Raw genomic sequence first — 20,764 nt, 5'->3', positions numbered from 1 at the left:
GCAGTACAGTAGTCACAGCCCACCATTTAATTAGCATTTAAGACATGCAACAGATTTTATGACTTTATTTTGTCTTACCGCCAGATAAAAAGGAGCTGGCTTCCTTTTAGTAAAATAATTTATTGCACAATCCCTTTTCTTTATAAATCTTTACAGAAAATCAAAAGAAAACCATTTAGAAACAACCTTTTAACTTTCATTAATATTTTTCCTCTGTATTACTTCCTGCCATTCTACAGTCTGAAGAGGACAGCTCCAGACTAATGATTGACTTCCTATCCCTCTTCTATTCACCTTCTCTTCCTCCTTCTTTATTCCAAACTATCAAATTTACTCTGACTAGACATCAGACATCTGGGAGAAGAGTTTGAGAAAAAGTTGTGCCTCAGACATGCAATTTCATTGTTTGCCTCTATGAAGAGTTGACAAGTTATTACTGTGACTTATGTTAATTCAAAAGAAAAAACATAGAAGGAGAAGAGCTAGGTCTCCACAGAGTGTGTGTGGCCTTCTTAGTTTGGGCATGTGAGGGTGTAAGAGGATGATCCTGAAATCACTTACTCCAGCGTGTACTATGGACCTGAATAAAAAGCAAATGAAAAACTTGAATATTCAAAAGGAAGAATTGGACAGAGAGAGGGAGTATCTCCCTTCTCCCCCAGTGTTCTCTGGAACAGCCCATCCAGCACTGTCCCCCTTTCCTTCCACAACAGATTTTTTTTTTCCTCCCTCAGTCAGATGGGAGCGAGGGAGAAATGACAACTAGGCAAGTGCTAAGGTAAAGTTCAACCTGTCTTTTCATAGCCTTCCCACTGGATAACATTTTTTAATCCTGCCGACACTGGCAATATTGATTGACACTACCCAGGCAAACTCATCTATCTGTATGAGATGTCCACATGTATGGCAGGTGTCCTGTACTGACATTCTTTCTATTTCCAGACAAATTTCTGTAAAATATCAGTGTTTCATCATCTCTGTAAGAATAATAATTTCATGTGAACTGAAACAGTGATAAATGAAATAATTTGGTCTGATTATGCAGAGTCTAAATAGTGCTTTCAGTTTGTGCAAAGGTTTGAGGTGGTGAGGTATGCTTCTGAATACAAAGTATATAGCAATTAGTATGAGCCCTGTCTGCATTTTCAGGTAATATAACTGAGTATCTGAAGATTTGACTTTTTTAAAAAGAGTGAAGTTTTATGCAGTCAAATTGCAGAAACAACCCAAGGCAGCTATTTATTTATTTCTCCAGCAGATTAAAAACAGAACTAATCTATCTCTTATTAAAAGGAAACATGGGACAGGAAGCAATCTCCTGGGTCACAGCATCCAAACTATTGTTGTCACAGACACACGATCATATAATCCCAGTCATAATCAGCACTTTGAAACCTCTTCAGGTTTTGTTCCCATTATTTCAAAATGAAAGCTGTGCCAGAATCTGATTACTCTAGTGGGGAAAAATGTTCCAATTTCCAGAGTACACGTATTTCTGAAACGTTAACCATATGGGGATACTCTTATTCCAACACTTTTCTTAAGCTTATATAGTTATTTTTGCCTCTGCTGTTTATCCCACTGATGAATATGTAGATCAGCAGTTGTTTGGTTAGACAAGTTATCTTCCTCCCACCTTCTCTTACTAGATAAGGTCTCTCATCAGCATGCTAGCAGCACCGCTCTGCTCTTGCCTCATTTAAGCGAGTCTTTAATTAACCTCATTTGTACTCCAGAGCCTCGYACACCAACCCTAGTACTTCTTTCTGCTGCAGACAGCTCACCTAGTATTACGTGTGGCTTTCAAAAGGTTCCAACAGTGCCAGTAGATAATCGGCCTCTGACTGGCAGGTAAAGCTAGTGAGCCCTTTACCACATTAACTGTTTCCAACCACTTGCAGGTCTTCCCTCAGTTCTGCTTGTGTGATGTCCTAATGCTAACCTCTCTATTAATGACATTGCCCAACCTGTAGTCACTGAAAAATATCATCAGCAGGCTTGCAGTGTCTGAGCCATTACCATTAATAAGAATGTTGTAACAAGATTGGTTCCAGAGACAAATACATGATATGCTACAGTAACTGCACACCTGATAAACCTTCTTCCAAAGCACTGCACTGCCACATACATAGGTACTAATGACTGATTTTCTTCAGCCAGTCTGCATCTGCTACAGCCTAATTAATTGTTTCCCATGTAGCAGTATATGACACGCTTTACTGAAAAATACCCACCTTTACAAAAAAGAGGGTATCACCATCTCTGCTTAACAGATGGAGATAAAAGACTTGCCCAAGGCTAAAGACAGGTTCAGTAAGGAGAACCCTGTTCTACTGAGAACATGTACTGCAAAGTGTGCTCAGTTATCAAAAGCAGACTTATGAAGCGTCCACTGACTTCAGTGGCAGAGAAAGTGACCTAGGAAACAAATACTTTTTCTGTCTAGTTTTAAATAAGGAATCTACAATACTGCTCAGGTTCACTTCTCAGATCCATGACTCAGTAAAACAAACTTTGCAGGAAAATGAAATAATACGGAATTATTTTACTCACTCTTAAGGACTGAYTGCCATTTCCTGCAACAGGGGGATGCCTCTGACAACATCAACTCAAGTTCCCCAGAAGGGGCATTCTGCAGAAGGCTTATAATTGTTAAAAGAACAGGAACTATACAACTTCCCATTTAGTTGGTTTTACGGGAGGTCACTACCTCCTGAGATTTGGTCCAGCAACTCCTGTTCAGATTCTAACAGCAAAAAAACACTTGTTACAGGTTCTGAGCAAGGTTTTGGCGTTAAGGAAAGCACTGACACTGTTGGACTGGTAGCCTACAAAAATAAATGCATTTCTCTTTCAAGGTTTCTTAGTCTGTAGGTCTCACCCATCTMCAGGACCTTGTGAATGTAGTAAGGAGAAGCTGGATAAAAAGAATATTCACTGGSATATTCATTATCAGAAAGGGATTCTAGTCTGAAAAAAAACCACAAGCAAACAAACCAACCCACCCCCTCCACCACCATCTCAGTGCACCTCTAAATTTACAGTAATATAAAGTGCCCTTCTACGTTCTGATAGAGCCTGTCATTTCTTTTTCTCACTGTTTCCTGAATGTTGACTTCTCAAAATTTCCAAACYGGTGCTTTAGGGTTCCCTCCTCAGCCAGCAGCTGGCTTCTAAAACCACAAGATTTGTAGACATTTACATTACAATTACTTTTTGCTGGTATTTTCACACTCAAACAAGGACCAAAAAAGATGTACACTGGCTTAGTGCTTACAGCTCAGCTTGAAATGAAATGAAATGATGAAAAAAATGAAAAAAGAGATGAAAACGAAAAAACCTTCAAATAAAGTCATTTTAAAATGGCATCACTTCTTTCCCCTTCTGAAGTTTGTCTGGAATCAAACAAAATGGGAARCCACAATCATTCAGATGAACTTCAGTCTGAATTGTCAGACTTAAGAGGAATGACACTTTAGGGCTGAGAGGAGCACACACACTGGGAAGACATGCTGTGACACAGGTGAGTGCTGGGGACACCAGCCAGGGGTAGATGGTGAGGAATGGAAAGGATGGCTGAAATGAAGCAGGCACATTCAYAATGTGCAAAAGGTGGCTCAGATGAGGCCCGGGAGCGCATGAGGGACAGGTCACTCACCGCAGCCTGCTCTGCTGGCTCAGTGGGCTCAGTGGGGATGGTCTCCTTTTCGAGAACAGCAGCAGCAGGGGTTTCCTCAACCTTGAGTTCCCCAGGTGGAGCTTCTTCAGCCTCAGTCTTTTGTTTTATTGGTTTTTAAGCAGTCAGTGGAAAAATCATTGAAAGCACGCAATTATGGGGTAGGAGGAGAATGGGAACTACACCCTTGACAGTTCTGCTTCACTCACAGCTGCCACACCACAGGCTCAGTCCTATAGGACTTTATTGGGAAGAGGACAGCAGTGCTTGGCCTTACACCACCACATTAATGCTTAACAACTAAAGAGTGCTTCCATCCTCAAAGTGCTTTATGTAAACTGAACCAGTCCCTTCACCCTTCCCTAAGTCTTACTCTCCTGAGTCACAGAAAGGAGCCATGGAAATAGAGGGAAAGTATACAGTTTGCTCAGAGATGCTTCAGAAAGTCATGGCAAAGCAGGAGCCGAAACTGACACCTGTATGACCCAACCCAGAGCTTCTTAGGGGGKTTTAAAATTACCTCCTATTTCTTCATTCTGTTAGTTCTCCAACAAAATGGCCTCTTTTCTAATGAAGGTAGGAAGTAAATACTACAGACCCAAAAGGTTTTTACATACACATGGGCAACCACTGACTGCTTGAATTCCTGCTATCGAAAATTATCCCTGATTTCCTGTTAACATGCATTCTGTCATGTGCCCTCCAATCACCTACCAGGCATCCATTTACCAGCCATACTACTGAGATTTCTACCCTTTTAAATTCTGGCCTATGTTTGTTTTTAGCCAGAGGATCTAGCAAACACCATGAGCCTGCAGCAAGTTCAGTCCTGTAGCAAAGTAGCTCAGATCACAAGTGGTATCTCCAACACGGAGATGGGTTCTCACTGCACAGAGACATCACCTTGCAAACACACACATACAAGGAGAGGGCTACAACCTGGACTCAGTATATACCATTTATAAAGATGGCTGACTCAACTAATCAAAATAACCCCTGTAAATTAATTTGTCATGAAAAATAGTCAGCATAATAGGAAAAACAAAAGCTATTTAATTGCTTTGCATTTAATAACATGCAGCTTGCTGTAMGGTCTCCTGCGATAAAGAGATAGTTTCGATGATATTCTCAAAGATACTAAAATCTTTTCCTTGCCAATATTTTTCAGGAAAAATCCATAATATTTCACCTCTTTTCTTACATATTCCTTAAGATGACTGGTTTTTAGTGAGGTACAGAGAAGTTTACCTAAACAAGACTTTCAGGATGTGACACAGTATCAAGAAATATTCATTATCTGCTAACATACTGTGCAAAATCTGTCTAGTGTATTAATAGAAGCTTTAGGGAATTTTACAAAGAATAGAGAATAGAAATGAGAAAAACAAGACCTTATTTAGTCATCTTACCTTATCCCAGGTAAGATGACTAAATGAGTTTTCTGAGGGTTAATGCCGGAAGAAACTTTTAGACTTAGAATCACAGACAATATGTTATAATGAAGATTGTATTGATGTGCTTCAAGTCACTTAGGACAAGCAGGATTTCAGACTAGCTGCCATGCTTGAACTACTAGCAAAAATACTAAAAATATTCTCAGTATATTCAGTAATCATTCTGAACACTGAATGCACTATCTGAGGTGATGCTGAACACTGAAGCACCACCTGAGGCATTATACAAAAGCCACATTAAATAATATTTTCAATATCATTTTCTGACATTCACTCCAGCACCGTATCATATGATATAAAAGCTATTTCATATCCTTACTCCAGGCTAACCAATGACTGTAACAGAAACTACGAAATTGCCAGTGCGACCACTCCAAAAAAGATCCTCTAGTCTTTAAAAGACTGTCTGTTAAAATGTGAAAGATATTTCCTGAAAAGTCACAGCTCTAAGTGGAAAAAGCTAGAGCAACACTGGAGATGGGTATACAGCCATTATGTATCATCACCTGCTTGCTGTGCACTAAGTCATAGTACTGATTATTGCCATTTCTTAACTGCAATAAATGAAAAATTATTTGATTATACATTTGAAAATTAAAAGTAACTTAGAATACCCTAATAAGAATAAGAATACCTTTTTCTTTTCTTTAAAGCCAAATCCTTCAAAGTAGTATTTCTCTTCTTTTCCTTTGTGCTTTCATTGAGAAAATTGTTTCATTGAGAAAAGACTTACACAACTACAATGGATCCACTCATCCACTAAATCTTCCAGAGATTTTACAAGTTAGAGGATAGCAACACAAACAAGGAGCAAGTATCTTTGCACAAAGCAAAAACAGCACCCTTTTTTTGTAAGACACTTAACAATGAAGCAAAAGCCACTTACCAAAGTTTCTGTCACATTCTCATTTGATTGCACTGTAAATAGAGAGGTATCCTAGATACAAAAATGAAAAACAATGAAGCAGAAGTATTCGAGATGGGATTTTCGCAGAAGGCTACCAAAGACACCTGTTTTCCTGACTTAGGCAAACTTCTCACAGACTAAACTAGCTCTAAGCTACTTTAACATCCAGAATGAAGACATTCTGGGCTTTTGTTCRGATATGAGTTGTACTGCCAATTTATTACGGATACAAAATTTTACCTTCATTAAATAAGTACAAAAGTGGAGAAAGCGTTTTCCAACATCTTAATCATTCAGAAATAGTTAATCRGAAAACACTGAGGGGTAAAATCCTATCCCTACTGAAGTCAATGGGTATTAACTTTTGATTTCCCTGGGGCAAACATTTTGCCCTAATAACTAGGGGTGGGAGCCTTACACCTTGCCCCTTCCTTCTAGATCCTTTAATAACTTAAAAGGGCTGAAGTAACATGAATTCATGGTGAAGGATGTATTTCCAGCTTTATATTAGCTCTTTTTTTTTTTGCATGCTTTTAAAAAGGTGGTGTACAGGCATGCTGCAGATAAGCCAGTCYGAAAAGCTGCTGGAACTTAGTGAAGACCCAGACAACCCACAGCCCTGGACTTGGAAAGCACAAATGTGCTATCTTTGTTCAAAGCACCTCTGCAGCATCTAACATGGAGCCTCATCATCGGCATAGCAGTAAACAAGTAATTCAACTTTCAGATTAAAACATATTTTAAATGAAAATAAAGGTGCAGAAAGAAATAAAACTYATGTACACACACAAACAGTTACAGGAAGTAAGATGGAGGAAGTTATGATTTACAGTATTTGGGAACTGTGAGAAAAAGCCACAAAAGAATGTAATAAAAAAGCTAAAATAGCAAAAATTCAGTCCCACTAAGGTAGTGGGAGTTCTGCTATTAAATTCAGCGAGGCTAACAGTACCAAGAGTATTAATATCATTCTAATACATTTAGTAATAATTTCAGAGAGCAGACAGGATTCTGGAATTGTATTTGTATAACATTATTGTGAAGTTAGTCAGCAGAACAGATTTCCTAAAATTGTACAGCCAGTCCTAATCTGTTCCTAACAGCACAGAAAAAGCTCTCAAAATATGTTTATCTCTTACCTGTACAAATCCATTAAATGCTGTGCTGGATGCCTAAGTAGAAGTAAAGATCAGAATAAATTATCATTTGTTTACTAAACCAGAACATGAATCAAAATGCTTTTATTTGCAAAATAAAAACAGGTTAAATGTTTTCAAAATAAACAAAAATAAAAAAGAAGGGCAAAGTAGAAAGAAATTTGATGATGGAGTTATTTGATAACAGGTTAAAGAAAACACCAGAACAAAACAAAAAGCAGGCTGACTTTAGAATTTCATAAAAAAAAGGATTGTAGGTGCATTTAAAATTACACATACAAAATAAAAAAGTTGTGAGACACTATGTGCCTTCATAGTTCAAAGCTTCATTCACCTTTTCAARTGTGTCTTTGTCAGCCTGCTTCATTGCATGGCTGAAGCAACCACATTTTGAACAGCTGCATAACAATTTTTCAAAAAAGAGTAGCAAGGGTTTRGAAGGGGTAATGGGAAACATAAACGGATTGTTTTTAAATGACAAGGTTACACATGGCCTAAGGAATTCTTTGTCTAGACTAGGCTACACACTGGGGTAGGTACCTCTTCTTTATCAGCCTCAATTTCCTGGTACAATAATCCATATCTCCGGTTAGCAATTTCATCTTCAGATAAATCTGAGTTGTTGGTCTCATTGTCCTTAGGACTAGTTGAACTCTCGGTGCTAGCATTTCTGGAATTTCCCATTTGAAACAGAACCAAGGGTCTAGCTATCTCCTTGCTCAGTCCAGGATTGCTAATGCTTGCCTGTTCCCCAGGTAAGCCTTGTTTTACTGGTGTCTCCTGACTTTTATTGCTTGTGCTTACACCTACTTCTCCCCAGCTGTTATCAGTCCCTCCCAGATCCTGTGTGGACCATTTATCACTAATGCCTAACCAAACATTTTCCATGTTACCTTCCTCTGAGTCTTGCTGCTTAGGGAAAAAAGGCCAATTATCCAATCCATTAGCTTGGCCATCTGACAGATTAGAAAACCCCCAGGAATCATTAGTAACCGTTGGATCCCAGTTTGCCAGCCAAGGGTCTGTTTCCAAGGCTTCAGGAACATCAGTGTTACTAGGATGCTCTTCAGCAACTGCTGCTTCTGCTGCCCTACCTACCATTTGGTCTTCTGTATTATCTAGGCAAGAATCACTGCAGTGTGTATGGGCAGCGTCAGCTGTCTCGGGCAGCAATGCCCATTCTTTTTCAGCAGCAGTTTGACACTCATCAGCATCACTACCATTTTGGAGGAGTCTGACGCTATTGTCTTCAGTTCCTTTACCTCTGGACTCTTCTGCACTGAATAATTCAGCATCACAGAGAATGTTTCCAATATCTGTAGGATCCTTTTCTGTGTGGTCAGTTACTTCGAGGTCAACACATCCCATCACTTTTATACACTCCAGTGTAGCACTGCCTTCAGTAGCATTGCCAGTTTGGTCAAAGCCATCTTCAAATGTCCCTTCACAGTCTTGATCCCAGATACCCAAGACCTTCTCAGATTTGGTGCCAGYGCTTTCTATAGTTTCAGAGTTGTTCACTACTATTTTGTCCCCATCTTCCAACCTTGTGCTCAGCAATGATGTTTTTCCATCTGCCTCCTCAATGACATTTATATCTTTGAATTCTTTTTCCCCAGTGTTTTCTAGGTTGTCCCAGCTAGTTGTCCCACTAGTTGTCTCAGCTTCCCCATTATTAATTTCTGATGGACATAAAGTTTCTGCCTCTGTATTTACTGAAGTTTCACTGTTTGCCTTTGCTAAAACCTTACTAAGTTCTGCCTCTCTGTTCTCTTTAGTTTCACAACCTCTCTCTTCCAGCTCCTCTSTACCTTCYACCTCCTTGTCSTTAGCAGCTCTGGTCTCTACCTTTTCACTTGGCTTGACACCTGTCCACATAAACTCTTCTTCCTCCTGCTCCTCCTCTGCCTTTTGCACTTCACATGGGAGGGATTCATCCAGCAAGCTATCTGTTCCCAGAAAAGGTGTTTCAAAACTGGTTGTGGTCTCTAAACGCTGATCAGTCACCACATCTTCCCATGGGACATTTTTAACATCCAAATGGGCCTCCAGTGAAGTCCTCTGGTTTCTGTTTACAGAAGCTGACCCTGGAGCAGCAGCATCGTGCTCACCTATAGCAGGCCAAACACTAACAGGCAGACTATCAGTGGATTCGCTTGAGATTTGCTCTGCCTCAGGGAAAAGCAAAGAACCGCCTGCAGTAATTTCCTGGCTGACACTGGGTGTGCTAACATCTAGGCCCCAGTTGAGTGAACCTAGATCACTTTGGGATCTGTTAATATCTTCTGATGACCCACTGTTTGGGGTTTCCTCCATGACCAGGTTACACAGGGAAAGACTTTTTGCAGAATCAGGCTTTGAGCAGACAGAAAAGCAAAGAAAAAACACAAGATGAAAAAGATAAAGGCGGACTTGATGAGAAAACACAAAATTTATATTTTTCTACAGCAATTTTAATWTAAAGAATTAAACTGACTAAATTTAGCAGTTTAAGGAAAAGCTATGTGATTTGCAATGTTAGGAGACAGTAGATTGCAATCTAAAAGAGCAGCACCAAGAGACAAGGCAAAGAACTATATATTACACCACAYTGACTTAAGCATATCTCTAAAATGGTTGCAATTTTGAGGAGAAGCTTGCTTACCGGCTGCACCAATTCACTGCTTGTCTGTATGGAAGAAAACCATTCATATGAAACAAYGAAAATAAGAACATGGCACTTTTTTGTTATGGCAACTGCTTGTTATTTATCAGCTCTTTACCTAGCAGTGATTACCAAACTGGTTGTGGGGAAGGGCTGCTAGTCCTTTCYTGGCCTCCACTGAAGACTAATCACAGGCCCACGAATTTAAGCCACACCTCCAGCCATCATATTACATTAGAAAACAAGTTCTACATGTACACTGAATAATTATCACATGTTGCATTACTCTAAAGCCCCTGATACTTTTGTCACAGGTACCCTATTACATCTCAGTAGAAAAGAGGGATCGCTCTGTGAGACAGYGAAGAAGAAAGGAAGCAATTCCAGTGGTAGGGGGCCTTACTTCTATTTAAACTAAGATATAGATACTTCACTCAGGCCTTTAGTGCATAGCTCTGATTCTCCATCATCTTGCACCATGCAGAGGCATTTACACCCAGGCCACTTACACAGTAAGGCACCAGCTCATAAAGCCGACTATCTACACTACTACCACTCTGAACAGATGTAAATGCTGCAAGATAGATCAACAACTAATCTAGAATCAATTTACTAGTAAGAAAAACACAGTAAAAGTTCAGAATCCCTGATTTCAAACATTTAGCTCTGAAGCTCATGATTTGCTTGATTTTCTTTTAAATAAGAGCAAAGGGAATTACAGTTATAATACAAAATTACGTATTACATGCTATAAATAAAATTGTGTGACAGCAAGACACTGATAAAGATATCTCATATTAGTTCAGAACTATGAATTCAATTTCTATTTCAATTTTGAAGTTATTTTAGTTGCTCTTTATACTGACAGCATTGAAATTTTGACTAGTCTGCATATATGACTGTATTTTGTCAGGCTTTATTTAATCTCTCCCAAGAAAAGAGATGGGCATTTAAGATGCATCACATTTCTCATGTATTCACAAAACACTTTGACAAATCTGAATGAATAAGAAGCATCCACAGATTTCTGTGCTGGTTGAATCCACAAAAGGTAAAAACAAAACAAAACAAAATAAAAAAAGAACATTCCTGGCTACAGACCAAGTCAACCCAGCTATCACAGTGACACAAATTCAAAATAAAGTACACAAAAATGAACTGTTTTCTTCTTGAAGATTATTGTATCTGATTTAACAGCAGGAGGTAGACGGAAGGATTCATGGGGTTTTCTACAGCAGTAGCTGTTTTTATGAATAACTCTAGATCACTATTGAAAGAACAACTTAAATTCTCTCTTCACTCCTGAATTCTGTGAAAATGGTGTCCATTGGGTTAAAATCCTGAAGAACTACACCTTCAGATATTTAAAACAGGTGATCAGTACCCAGGACTAGCCTCCAACAGCTAGAGTAGAGATGAGAATAAAAGCAGCAAATACTTAGCTATAACGATTGTGAACTTTATTACCCCAGAGTGCTAACATCATTTACGCTTCGTAGGCCAAACAACAGAGATATTTTTTGTTGTTTTTAAAGGATCCCAAGTGGTTTCATCTACGTTAAAGTGTTTGTCATTGTCTGTAAGTTCTTTATCTTTGTTTCTGAGGAAAGGATTATAAATCTGAGTTTAGGGTATTACAAAATCAGAGGCACAGAAATATCTGAAATTGTAAGGATAAGCATCAGACTTACCGTCCATAGATCCCATGGCAATGTCTGAAAAATAAGGGGGGAGAAAAGGCACTTAGAAAGATACTGTTTGCATATCACGTTCAGTATGCTACAGAAGTGTACATTAACTAACAGAGACAGAAGCTTATTTATAAGCATACTTACATATATATCTATATATTTTCTATATATATATTCTCTCTMTATATATGTGTSTATATATGAGTSAGTATGTGTCTGTATATATCTGTATATATGCTTTTTGGTTAAATAAGATGTGTAGCATGTGATGGACTGTGATATCTCCTACYTGAGAGTAGTTGCTCTTTCCAGTGAACTCATACCACTAAGTACTTGACTAGACACCAGATTCTGAACTAGTGACTTTGAATAACCTTCAGTGGGTACAGGAGTCTCTGCAAGTTGTGACTGCCTACATAAGCCAGAGGTCAGGCTTTTCAGTCAATCAAAAAAATGATCCCACTATCCACCGAGAACAACAAAAAGGTTTTCTCACAACTCCAACACCAGAAAAGAAAATGGTATGCTTCCTGGGAAACAAAACAAGAAAGTTGACCCATGTTTTCAATTTCTTGCCTCATCTGTTAATAAGAAATGTTGGTGGCCTCTCAGCAGAAGAGCTGAACAGACAGATGAAAGAAAAACAGCAGACTTCAGTACTAAGTTAATAGTCCTCTACAAAAGAAGGAGCTCTCTCAGTTGGCCTCAAAAGCTCTCTGGGATGCTTTATGATATATCTGCTTTCTTCAAACCTAGGTCAAAGTCTATGCAAAATAAAAAGACAAGACATAAAAATAAAATGTGAAACTTCCTGAAATGAGACATAACATTTGCCTAAGAGAAGAGATCACTGCATTTAGTTTCTTCTATTGYCTGCTTCTTATTTCACAAAAGGCAGAACGGCTTCCCAAACCATTTCTGCTTTAATGAATAAAAGGTAAAAATAATAATTCATTACTCAGATTTACAGTAAATTAACACTAACATTCAACTCTCAATCAGTTAWTTTTTTTTAATTTCCAGGTATCTGCTTTTTTCTGCAGATGTAATTCAGCTCAAGTGCATCTGCCTACTCCACCATAATTGTAGCTGAACATATAAGCTCTAAGAAAAAATTATAGGTCTCTTCTTACAGCCTTTACTGATGCAAATCCTAATACTCCTACTGACTTCAGTGGAAAGAGTAATGCCTTTGAGCACCAGGGGGAAGGAACACAACAAAGGAAAGGCAAGACACATTACAGCACCTRGGAAAGTGTCAATGTATATAGATAGGAACCTATCCAGGCATGTCTTGGAAGGCCAGTCCTGAAACAGTCACAGGAATAGAAAAGCAAGTGAGGAGGGGCAAGAGAAAGAAGGGCAGATGGGGGTTCACTTGCTCTGATCTGATCACATTGGCAGAGGAATGCAAGGAGGTAACTAAACGATCAGTATGGAAGTCATGTCTGGCCTCCCAGGAGAGTCRTGGCAAAGATGCCTACCCCTATCTTCAGTTCACTACTTCAGCACAGTTCGCTGTGGGAAAAACATCCATGACTGTGGCAGAAAACAACACACATTCAGAAAACGTATTTAAGACTCTGTTCTTGATCTCCTTGTAAAACAGCACAAGACTGCTCGAATATGGAGATCACAGATTTCATCCTGTCTGTGCTCCTATAGCAATGACCCTGTCACATCCCATAAGATGGAAAGCCTTACTGCAGGGCTATCTTCCCTTCTTTGGAAAAGTACAGTGCTTTGATTCATCCATATACAAGAATCATCTCTTTTATATATATATATATATATATATATATGTATATGTATATATATGTATGTATATGTATATACACACACACACATATATACACACACACACATACATATCTATGAATATACATCATACATCTACATATATGGAGGAAAGAAGAGAGAAGAGAGACAGAAGGTGTTCACCGAATGCATCGTATGGACCTAAATGAAAATGTATGTATAATGTATAATTACATTCTGTGTTCCATCCCACAGTTGAATCAAAATCAGTTCTTATCTATTAAAGGAGTAAAGYATCCCACAATCTGTACATTACAATGTCAGGACATAACCTGCTGCYTCATTTAAGTTAAAAGCTTTTAGTTTAACTATCCCATTGCTCTAATCAGGGTTATTACAAGACAAGTTGAATCAGTAGTGTTACCAAAGTCACAGCTAGAATTTTCTGTCAATGTGGAATGCCAAGGGATTATTTTTTATTTTCTTTCTTGTTCACAGGGAGCAAGAAAAAGAACAAGATGCAGAAAGCCTCTACTATAATTAAACACTCCTTCAATTAAACCACAATGAGAAATTGCAGTTAATGTGTGGAGTGATGACACTACATAACCCATTAGAGATCACTACAGATCTCATTACGTAACTAGGCCTATACACCAAAGACAAAATTAATTAACTGAGAAAGATTAGCAGAGAAYGAGGACTGTCTCAGTCTTAAAACTTCCTGTTTGCTCATTCTTTTCCCAGTGCTGCATTCCTGAACAAATGATTAGACCTTTCACATCTCACAGTATAAACCAGGTCAGTGATAGCTATAAGGATAACAGGCTTTGCTCGCAAGATGCCAGTATTGTTTCCCCTTGCCCATGTACAGTGGAGATCCCACGCTCTGCTGGCCAGAGGAACTACCCGAAGGGGTAGTGAGGGTGAATTCTGCATTTTAAAATAGCAGGTTCTGAAGCAAGCCACAGAAAAATCAGCAACTCTCTCTCTCTTTTTTTTTTTTTTWTTATTATTTTATTGCTGAGAGAAACTACCACAGCAAATGGTACCATAGAATGCAGAATTCCTTCAGTACAACATCCTGCAAGGAAACATGCTATTCCATTCTCTCATTTTCCTTGAGGTTGTGTCTGAAATAGATTTATGAGAACAAAAACACTCAGATCACATCCCCTGCTTGGTACAGAAATTCCATCAAGRCAAAGTAATTGTATGACTCCATAAGACCTAGGTCTCCTAAGGCCTCTTTCTAGGCATCAGGAGTCAAAGCCAGGTCAGAAGACAGGCTTTGGAGRATTATAATGTCGGCACAGGGAGTTACTCTAAAGATGGAAAATAATGACATGCCAAAGTCAAGGCCAAGATATTAGCAACCACTCTCATTGATAAACCTCTGATTTTACCTCCTGCCAATTTCCTTCTCTTCCAGTTCATCATCRAGTAGCACAGGGGTATTGAAGAGGAAAGATATACAGCTGACAAGAGMTGCTCAGGAAGATCAGGCTATGCAAGGCAAATCTTTGCTGCCAAAGATAGTAAGCTGCATTCATTYGCTTTGCCTACCTCAAGGTAAACAAATACCTGAGACATGGGCGAATGAGTTACTCCTGTTGACACAACTTCTGGCTTGAAAGGGTCGAAGTCCAAATCTAGCAAAGATTCCTCTTTCTTAGCTTCAGGAACTTCATTCTGGTAGAAAAGAAACATAACACTTGAAAATTTACCTCATAAAAAMTACCTTGGGCATCAAAATATTAAGAGAGAAAAAAAACCTAAAAATTACATCACAAATTTTCAAGCTGCAGTGCAAGCCAGGAGAGGAGGAAGCTCTGAAGACTGTCCTGAGCTTCAGCATAATCTTTAAATTTTCTTTTTATAYGCTTCAATGATACTTTTGATTTCTGCATAGTGCACCTTTGTCTTTTCAGGCTAAACAACCTGTAGCCCTCTTGAAAGAGTGCTGAGTGTTCACTGTTTGACTGTAAAGGCCCTTTTAAATTACTTTGAGTTGGATGCCAAAAAACCCAACACTCATACATTCTAGTAAGTGAACATCTCTTTAACACAAACATTTGTAAAAAGTCCATAAATCTCACTGAATTAAATTTCATAGAATCATAGAATCAGTAAGGTTGSAAGGGACCTCTGCAGATCATCTAGTCCAACCTCCCTGCTCAGCAGGGGCACYTAGAGCATGTTAGACAGGGTTGCATCCAGGTGGGCCTTGAAGATCTCCACAGAAGGAGACTCCATGACTTCTCCGGGCAACCTGGTCCAGTGCTCCATCACTCTCACAGGGAAGAAATTCCCCCTCACATTCCCCAGCACATTCCTSTGCTTCAATTTCTGCCCATTGCCTCTTGTCCTGTCGCATGGGACAACTGAAAAGAGTTTGTCCCCATCCCCCTGACATCCTCCCTTCAGGTATTTGTACACATTGATAAGATCCCCCCCTCAGTCTTCTCTTCCCCAGGCTGAATAGGCCCAGCTCTCGCTGCTGTTCCTCATAGGTAAAGGCTCCAGCCCTCTGATCATCTTCGTAGTCCTAATTTCAATTTCAGTTCTGAATGTGAATAGCATTCACATTCAATGCTGTCCTGAGCTCTAACCCTTAGGAAACATCTTATATAACTAAATATATCTTGCTACCTTTATCCACTCTTACAAACTGGATTATACATTACAGTTGTTTTTTTTTTTTCCCCAATTAATGAATTAGCCAAGGTCACTGGGGTCACTATAAATAGCTGTATTAGTTCTACAGGCTGTGGATCATTCCCTCTGTAAATTAACATGAACAAATAATTAGCACACCTCAACATAAAAGGCTATTTTTAACTAGTGTAACAATTGTAGTTGAGATTTAATTATCATTAATAATAAATATTCTAGGCAAGCATCTTAGTTTTGCTAACAAGGCTAGCACTGCTAGTTGTTCAATGTTATTAAAYGGTGAGAGAAACTCTTGTCCTTTGATGTACAGAATATGTAGATAGTAAGATATTAATTAGCAGGCTATTTTGAAAGGACTTCAGACTGGAAACAGTACCATGGGAAGTGATTTGTACACATATATTCACTTATAACCTTCCATAAGAATGGTAACATACGGTCAGATCAAAAGCCTRCACAGTCCAACCTTCTGTCCCTGACTGCAGCCAAAGCAGATGCCAGGAAAAGTCTAGAAGAACAGGATAAGCATAAAAGTAGCAAAACTAGGAGCTGATACAATAATAATAATAGAAAGGCTTTGGTTTTTAAGGCATTTAAGAGTATAAAGTTTCTAGATTGGTGTTACTACTGATATCTGGAATAAAGAAAAGTTGGTGGTGCTTCACATGACATGGAGTTTGGCTGGGGAACTCCTTGCCATTGGGTACCATGAACACAAAAATTTTAMATGAAAGACTCAAAAGATAAATTCACGGAGAAGAAATACATTGAGAAACACTAAATGCATAGAAACCATGTTCAGGAAGCCCCTGAGCTGCAAATGTCTGGATGCTTGAGACTATATGAGGAGGGGGTAAAAGCAGCATCAGCTACTTGTTTTATATTCTTCCCTTGCCATCCATGTCTGGCCTCCAATGACAACTGGATAGATAAATAATTAGTCTGACCCAGTAAAGCCGGTCTTACAATCTCATGTTTTAAAAAGTCAGAAACCAAAACAGCCTTCCCACTAATATATCAAGATTATTTTCATTGAGAGTTCTGCCATGTCATTCATCTGATACATTTAGATTTTATCACATATGCCCGTGARGCACTAGTATTTATATGGTCATACAGCTTGATGAAATAACATGACATTAACCAGTACATAATCAGAAATGGATGGAGATGGGAAAGATAATTACCTTTCACTGAGATTTTAGAATGAAGATGTTAGTTMTGAAGACTGAAAAAAATTAATAGGAGTCTCATGTAAACCCTGCAAGATGACAACTAAGGTACCTGGTTTTGATAGGGCGCTGATTACTGACTGCAGACATTATTATTACATTAGCTGTTGTCCACAAACTAAAATGAACAGAAGACTTGTTATAATGCCAGGAACAAAACCCCAAGAAAAGACACAGTGTAACTAAGATACCAAGTTAGATGAAGATTCAAGAAAACCAGAAACCTCAGGAAATCCTTTAATAARGACCAGACTGTTACAGGAATGCCTACTGACCAGCTTGTGTTAATTCCACCACAGCATGAYGAAGCATGAAGAAACACTACATTTGAAAGGGGTGCCTGTGACAGAAGCAGGGCTGTATTTCTCAAAGCATGCTTATGTTCAAGGRATGGAGAAGGCAAAAGAAACCTGTTTGTTCCCTGTGAGGGCTGGCATACCTGTCAGCCCCTCTCTGTGATCATTCAGTATGAGATTTAAAACAGCTCTGAGAAATGCAAGTCGTGCTGTAGCCCTCTGGTTCCTTCACCCTTACCATTAAGCAATGACTGCAGCAGCTCTGTGAGCTGCCCCAAATGCAGCACAAGGTTRGTCACTTCAGAGTTGCCTGAGGCATCCAGACTAAGACATTAGGTATCTGGAGAGGCACATTATATAGATTTTTGTTGTCCAAACTAGTAATGGGACACTAGAAGTTGGACTACTGGCAATATTTTACTTAAGTAGTTGTCTAAAACCAAGAAGCACCACCAGCCATGAAAATGATGAGCTGATTTCAGAAGCCAAACCTGTGTGAATATCCACACAAGTTGTCACGTTGTCTCAGCATCCCAGCATAACAGTGACATGAGAGGAGTGCAATGAGGAAGGAGAAGAAAGTTTGTAATAACAYAGGAACACTCATATCTAAATGACCTCTCTCTTCCGGCCTCACAGATATCACATCTTCTCAGGTTTTTCACTTAGCAGGAATTGAATTCACTTTTGAAAATAAATAAAATTGTGGTAAGAGTTGCTTTGTTTAATCTGGGCCTGAAATACTCAACAGCAAGCAAGACTAGCATCTCATACAGCACCAAATCCATTAGTGCTGCTAGATGAAAGGCGRGGGGGAAAGAGAGAGAGAACAAGGGAGAGACGAACAACAGCAGGTACAGACTGTTTGTTTCCTCTGTGCATGAAGAGAAAAGTGTTTGGCTTGTTYGTAATCCTGTCTGAAGCCTGGGATTAAAGCAGTGCAACACTATTCATCAGTCTGCAGGTTTCATGCCTCTGAAAGCGAGGATAGTGCCAGGGACACCAGCACAGTCCTTTGGGAACCCCTGCACCATTAGAAGGCTCCGCAGGGTTGAGAGCTTCCTCCCTGCTACCCAGTTGAAGCTCAGTGAGTACAGGAGATGCCATATGCGCCAAGAGAGCAATACATATGTGTTTCCTACAGTTTTCATGCATACATTTTCAATAATTAGTTGTCTTATAGAAGRATATAAAGCCAACTGTATCACATTATTTGTGTATGGTTGTACATACTCAAAGGTCTCAGACACATTTACATTACAGTAATGGGGGCGGGTTTTGTAGAAAGAGAAAGGCAGATCATTCATGAGAAGGTGTCTAGGGAATAACTTAGGTCATTCTCAAGTTATTCCTTGACTAGGGAGGAAGAAGAGATGTAAATCACTCACAGAAGGGCTATATATTTTTTCTGTAAGAGACAAGAGAAAGATATCAATTCTCAAAAGCATGCCCACCTTTATTATGTCATTATAATTTTAAAACTACCTCTTGTAGAAAGGCTGTAAAGATTCTCAAAATGCAGCTCAAACTCATTTTGAGCCCATTCCAGTGTCAGCTCTTAATAGAAAAGCAAATTGGTGCCATTTCTGCTTGCCTAGCTAGCTTGATAGGTCGAGATTAGTTGGATAGAGCATTTAATGCAGGGGATCACATCTAGCACAAATTTTGCCAGTTCTTACCACTGATTTTGGGTATCACACTGCCAGATGGATAACTCTTATAAAGTCAAGATACAATGATGCAACAGACCTGAAATCCCCCTTTTGCGAGGGCCCAACAGCCAGTTTGTACAGGCTTCCCATTGTGGGAGATGCCCAGCAGGTTTTCATTCATTAATTGCACAGGGACTTAACCAGAAGTAACTCCTCTTCCTCTTCCAAATAGATCTCAAAGGGAAACGTCGTAATGCCCTTTTATCCCCTCCACAAGAAAACAAAGCACTACGTGTTCTAGTTCTCCAACTAAAAGATAATTTGTGGTTTCATTGCTGTGACTACACCCTCTTGTGTTGTCAAATGAATTCGTACAAAAACAGTAATTCACATGAAAACAAGAATTYATAAACATTCTGCATTAGCTTCCGATCTGCATATTTCTCCACAGWCATATACAGGCTTGGATTTCAGAGCAGTAATTACCATAATAGAAAACAGTCCATTATTGAACAACCAGTAGTTACCAGAGCTGTGCAGGAAAGCTGAAAAACCTGTAGCATTTGCATTCAGTTAATTTTGCACAGCTCTGGGTTTTTTGATTGTTATACACAATATTCTTAATTTCATAACTGAATTATAAGGAGGGATAAAAGTCATTCTGGACAAGGCTCTGCTGTGCAACCAATGTTCACACGAGTCAAAACCAAATGAATGACCAATCTAGCTAGAGTCGACTTTTACATCTGCAAATACATATTTAATTTCCAAACCACATATTTACAAAGAAAACCAAAATAAATGTTGGTTAAAAAAAACAAGTTCTAGTTTTTAAAATCATCCAGTGGAAACATACATTACTATGTATGACTCTGATGGAAAGAAACAGGAACAACCAAGCATTGCCATGATGTATTTTTTGAGATGTTTGGGATTAGGAAAAAAGCATTTTACATGAATGCTCTGCTTAAAATGAAATTTAGATTCAGGTAAATCTCAAACATGGTTGCATTTCACAGTATTGTTAGTCACGTCTTTCATCAGGAAATCTCTCCTTTTTTTCAATACACTAGCAGTGCTAGCCCTTTTCAGTAATTACGCATGACCTAGTCAAAGATAAAATATTGTGTGTGACTTTCAAGATGATCTAAAARGTCAGTTCTGCCACAGCCTTCTCTCAGCACCCTCCTCCTCCCTCCCCACTAAGATCAACCATAGGGTCATGATCCTGGAGAACCCTGCGGGKCTTGCAAGATTGGACCCACACTCTGCCCTTCCTAAAGCTTACCTGTGATGGGGTCGTCACATTGATTTCTGGAACAAAGTTGTCATCAAAGAAATTGATGATGTTCTCCTGTTGCAGCTCCTTTGTGGGTGTGAGTTTAGGCAGCGGTGGAACTGGAGGACCTTTCCTCAGCTAGGCAGACAGCAAAAATGGCACAGACTTAGCTCAGAGACAAGAGACAGGGCTTGAAGCTAGGCCTAAACAGTTTGAGTTAGGCTCTGGTATCTGCTGCTTCACCTCAAATGTAGGAAAATGCCACAGATTCAAAGAATCTGTTCAGTTGTTCATTGTCATCTGTCTTGAAGTAAGGAAGGAAACATTGCACGAAAAACAAAA

General features: G+C 39.1%; 2 protein-coding genes across 2 annotated transcripts in view; both read right to left on the bottom strand.

Moving 5' to 3' along the window:
- Positions 1–20,764, bottom strand: part of LOC146587082 (amphiphysin) — a 141,664-nt gene that overhangs the window by 18,440 nt on the left and 102,460 nt on the right. Inside the window, exons 12-18 of the mRNA XM_085320236.1 lie at positions 20,432–20,560; positions 14,872–14,979; positions 11,530–11,553; positions 9,839–9,862; positions 7,177–7,209; positions 6,017–6,067; positions 3,659–3,775 (exon numbers count right to left, since the gene is read on the bottom strand). Coding sequence (XP_085176362.1) covers positions 3,659–3,775; positions 6,017–6,067; positions 7,177–7,209; positions 9,839–9,862; positions 11,530–11,553; positions 14,872–14,979; positions 20,432–20,560 — 486 coding nt within the window. The remainder of the gene's footprint in view (positions 1–3,658; positions 3,776–6,016; positions 6,068–7,176; positions 7,210–9,838; positions 9,863–11,529; positions 11,554–14,871; positions 14,980–20,431; positions 20,561–20,764) is intronic.
- LOC146587083 (uncharacterized) lies at positions 7,705–9,510 on the bottom strand. Its single transcript, XM_085320232.1, has one exon. It carries the CDS (start codon positions 9,508–9,510, stop codon positions 7,705–7,707), a length of 1,806 nt encoding a protein of 601 aa, XP_085176358.1.

This window comes from Rhea americana, unplaced genomic scaffold, assembly GCF_003343005.1.
Source record: "Rhea americana isolate MKP2758 unplaced genomic scaffold, rheAme1 scaffold_62, whole genome shotgun sequence".
In the NCBI taxonomy this organism is placed as follows: Eukaryota; Metazoa; Chordata; class Aves; order Rheiformes; family Rheidae; genus Rhea; species Rhea americana.
This window is presented reverse-complemented; position numbering and strand designations above follow the sequence as displayed.